Source organism: Meleagris gallopavo, chromosome 28 (assembly GCF_000146605.3).
Source record: "Meleagris gallopavo isolate NT-WF06-2002-E0010 breed Aviagen turkey brand Nicholas breeding stock chromosome 28, Turkey_5.1, whole genome shotgun sequence".
NCBI classification, from domain to species: Eukaryota; Metazoa; Chordata; class Aves; order Galliformes; family Phasianidae; genus Meleagris; species Meleagris gallopavo.
In genome coordinates this window covers 608,222-612,561 of record NC_015038.2, presented here as the reverse complement: position 1 = coordinate 612,561, position 4,340 = coordinate 608,222, and the positions used below count along the sequence as shown (strand labels likewise).

Below are 4,340 nucleotides of genomic sequence, written 5' to 3'. Positions count from 1 at the left end.
CGCTCACCATGGCTCGGGCCGGCAGCGCTGGGAGCGACAGACGCGCAACGGGTCTGAGCGGCACCACAAACGCGGCCGACCTTCCCGGGACGGCTTATATAGCGAGAGGGACGGGGCGGCAGAGTCCCCGCGCGTTGCTCATTGGTTAAGCCTCGTGCGGAGGCGTCACCCCTTCGCGGTGCTATTGGGGAGTCCGCGAGGCGAGACGATCCGCTCAACCAATCGGCGACGGGCAGCGGCCGAGCGAGCCGGGCCATTGGGCCGCAGGTATGAATTTCAGCGTATTGCGCTAACTATTGATCTATTCGTAAAGAGGGGCGGGGACGGGGTGGGGCTTCGCCTTCCCGCCAACGGAGGCCAGCGCCCATTTTCTCACCTCAGGCGCTGGGCGCGCTGCTCTCCAGGCGCTCTGAGAGGACTTAAACGCAAACGGCCGCGTAGAGACCACTGAAATCTGTGCATCCGGAGTTAAAATGTCCCAACTCAGGCTGGGTGTTAAGAGAAGCGTAAAAACGATTCAAAATCCCTGCCGTGTTTCTTAACGTTTATAAATCAGCAGAAAGAGCTGCTGTGTGAGCAGTGCTGCGGCATAACGCAGGCGGCTGCTCCTCCCTCAGCCGAGCTGAGCTTTCCAGGGCAGGACATGAGCTTTAAATATTGACGAACGAGATGCTGTTTTCCTCTTCCCGAGCAGAAGGCATCCGTGCAGATTTCCACAGTGTGCGCGAGTCAAACCAAAGCAGCTCTCGTGTGCCAGATTCCAGAGCAAGAGGAGCTGCGGCCAGCTGTGAGCTGGATGTGCCGCAGAAAGACGCTGCTAAGCACGGCCCAGCAGAGCCAGCAGCTCCAGGGCAGACGCATGGATACCTGCAGCAGCACCGTCTGCGTCCTTTCCCTGGCTCTCAGGGCTCCTCCAGTTGCTTCTGAACAATTGCAGCTAGACACTGCTAGGTTCCCTCTAGCAGTGCTCCGACAGCAGTTCTGCACGCACAGTGGCTGCCTGCCTTCCTCCAGGGAATGTAGAGACTGCTGGAAGATGAGGAACGTGAAATGGGGAACAAACCCAGCTGAGATGCAGCGCTGTCTGCTGCTTCCCCAGCAAGAATCCTGGATAAATCGTGGATATATGCACCCATGCAGGGGATTCTTCTAGCATGGCTTCTCGCCCCAGGGATGCCAGCTCCTATTGACACCACAAACGGCTCCGAAAGGCATTTCAAGGGCAGGCTGCCTGCAGTTCTGACCTGTCCTGCCAGACAGCGCTCACTCAGGAGGGCAGGCTGCTGGAAAACCTCCACTCTGGCTCTCATCACTTTGTCCTCTTCTGGCGGCTGAGCTGCAGCTGCTCTGGCAGAACATGAGCTGCTTTTCGGCCCATCTGCAATCATGGGATTTGTGCCCGCCCTGAGCTGCTCACAGCTGTGCCAAGGAGAGAAGGATAGCAGAGCATTTCTCCAGGCAGAAGCTGTATCTGAACAGTTCATACTTTAACCAAAGGCAAAATCAAAGCCCCCAGAAAGTGACCACGGGACACCCTCTGCCATGAGCCACTGCCATTCACACAGCACACTAACACCCAGGTATGCAGGACTGAAAGCTGTGCTGCCAGCACTCTGCAGGTCGAGCTCTGCCATTCCAAATGAAGTATTAGGAGAAAGATGCAAGAACCAAATTCCCCAAAGGGATTCCTGCTTTCCTCTTCAGGAGAGGGAAACACAGCCCTGGTCACCCAGGAACCTTTTCCCCCACTTCCCTGCCTCACCAGCACCAGCAGTTCCCAGCACATTTGTGAGAAAGCTGCGCTTTAAGAGTGGGGCTGGCGAGCAGCTCAGCATGGAAAAATTATTTACACTGAGATGCAGAAGAGGAGTTGGTTAAAAGGAGCGTAAAACTGGCTTTTATCAAAATCTTCTTCTCTTTGCACTTTTATGGCAAACTCCGCTCATCTGCTGCGGTTTCTTTCCATGTTCCCCAGCAGCTGCAAAACACTCGGTGGTTTTAGGCAAAATACTTGGTGGTTTCGTGCTCCTTTGATTCCAGGCTTTGTTGTAACCTGGCTTTGCAGGAGGCAGGGAAGCATTTCCCTGCACTATTTGTTTAAGAACCCTGAAGCTATTTCCTATTATTTCCTTCCCTCCTACTTTGCTTGTTCCTGCCAAGGAATGTAATGTTAGGCACATAAAATAACACTCGCAATCTTCATAATACATTTCAGATATCCCGAACACTCACACCTCGTAAAAACTGCCATGTGGATGCAGCAGTATCTGATTACAGAGCTCTGCTGCTCTGTGAAAATAAGCAGTGCAACTCAGGCAAGAGAGACAATACCAGTGCTACATTCCTAGCAGAACTGCACTGTTTGCATCCATCCACCGCCCCTCTCTGAGCCCTGCTGAGCCCCTTCTTTTGACACGTGATGGCAGCAGGCTTCTTTCCAGGTTACCAATAAAGCTGCCAAAGCTGCCACGTTTCAACTCCAGCCCAGCAGCACCACCAGCAGCTCCCAGTATCAGGACAGCACGTGCACAACTCTTTGGAAGATGTCACTTAGTGAAGCTGATATCCACAAGCCTGTCCCGCACTCTGATGTTGCAAAGATGGAAGTATTGTACGGATGCCAAAGGTACGCCCTCCATCCACCCCTTCCTCCCTTTACTAAACCTGGACTGCCCACAGCAGGGGTCTGTGGCAGAATAACCAACATCTTGCCTGCTTTACTTTTCTATTATGCCAGTTTTCTGATACTAACGGTGCAGGTGCTCAAGCACTGGGAAAGAAAGGACTCATTTCTCCCTCCTCTGCTGTCATCAAACCAGAACAGGATTTAATTTCTGGATAACCTCCCTGAGGCTGTGCCTGCCTTAGGCCAGCAAAATGGTTTAAGAAAAGAGAAGCGAGGGAAAGTCTGTCCCACAGCCCTAAGGAGTAACACCGTTAGTCTTTGCCCCCAGCAGACCGTGACTTCGGCTGTGAACACACAGATTCATCACTGCCAGTTGCACCTTAGCTGAATTGGTACCAAAAGTGTTTAACAGCACAGCCTGCTGACACATGTACTGCAGAAAGGCACGTCCTCTGCAGGCGTGACCCGCAGCCACCCCGTAAAGCTGCTGCATTATTCATACAAGGGTTTGCAAACCTGGAAAACAGACTGGACTGCAACCACCAAAAGATAAAACGCTGTGAGAACCACAGCTGCTGTGGGCTCCTGCAACGTGCAGATTTGTGACCATCTCTGAAGAGAGGCCACTGCCGGAGGCAACATCCCAGCACTGCTCCTGCCAGCAGAAGGAACTTACCTCCTGTTTAATGTGCACGCCGCTCTTCTGACATTCTTCAGCTCTGAGACACAGAATCATCACACTCTGCTCATCCAAGTCCTTTTCAGGATGGGATCTCCGCATTCCTCCTTCCTGAACACATTACCATCCTGCGTGTTTTCTTTATTTGCCACTCCATCAGCCTGCGCTGCCCGGCATCTGTATCTCGTTTTATTTCCAAGTACTCCGTTAATAAAACCACATCAGTTAAAATACCTTACAGACACTTTAGGTACCATCTATTCTTACAGGTTACAGTTGTCAAATAGGGTGAGATTTTAGAGAACCTAAACGTTAAGGTCTGGGACACAGCCTGACACCTGCAGCTGCCCCTGCTGTAGGTCAGACACTTCATGGATCAGCACAGCAGTCCTCTCCTCCTCCTGCTCTGCACCAGCACTGCCGGGGCTGTGCCACAAACCAGTCACCCCAGAGACATCCCAGCACGTTTAGAACGGCCACGACACGAGGAGGAGTGACAGAGCAGCCGTGAAGGCCCGGGACGGCTCCCAGCACGCATGACACCGAGCTGCCCTGCAGAGCCACCCTGCTGTGCTGGTCTGCAGCTCTGCCACCAGCGCTGCCGCTCCCACGTGGGCCGTGCTGGAGAGCTGCCTGTGCTGTGTGTCCTGTGTGCTGTGTGTCCTGCTGTGCTGTGTGTCCTGCAGTCCGGCGGTGGCTGAGGGGCACGGTGCCACCTCGGGGCATCACAGCGGTCCTTGTGCCGCCCAGCAGGGACGCACCCTGCGCTGCCAGCCGTCCCAGCCCCACGCTGCTGTCACTCGTGGGCCACGCGCTCCAGCGCCACGTAGAAGCTGTCCTTGTCGTCCACGCAGTGCCAGCCGATGGGCCCGGCCTCGCAGTCGGCGCACACCAGGAACTTGACGTTGCCCACGTCGCGGGTGAAGCCCACGTTCTCGAAGGAGAACATGTCGCGCACCAGCCAGTGCTCCCGCACCACGTCCCCGTCGCTGCCGTCCGCCGTCGCCGCCGCCTTCTTCCTCATGGCGGGCAGCA

At 54.8% G+C, this 4,340-nt stretch overlaps 1 protein-coding gene across 1 annotated transcript in view; it reads right to left on the bottom strand.

Annotated features, from left to right (window-relative positions):
• Window positions 1–3,472: 3,472 nt before the first annotated feature.
• Window positions 3,473–4,340, bottom strand: part of RABIF (RAB interacting factor) — a 1,690-nt gene continuing 822 nt past the window's right edge. Inside the window, exon 2 of the mRNA XM_010724116.1 lies at window positions 3,473–4,335. Coding sequence (XP_010722418.1) covers window positions 4,102–4,335 — 234 coding nt within the window. The 3' untranslated portion in view covers window positions 3,473–4,101. The remainder of the gene's footprint in view (window positions 4,336–4,340) is intronic.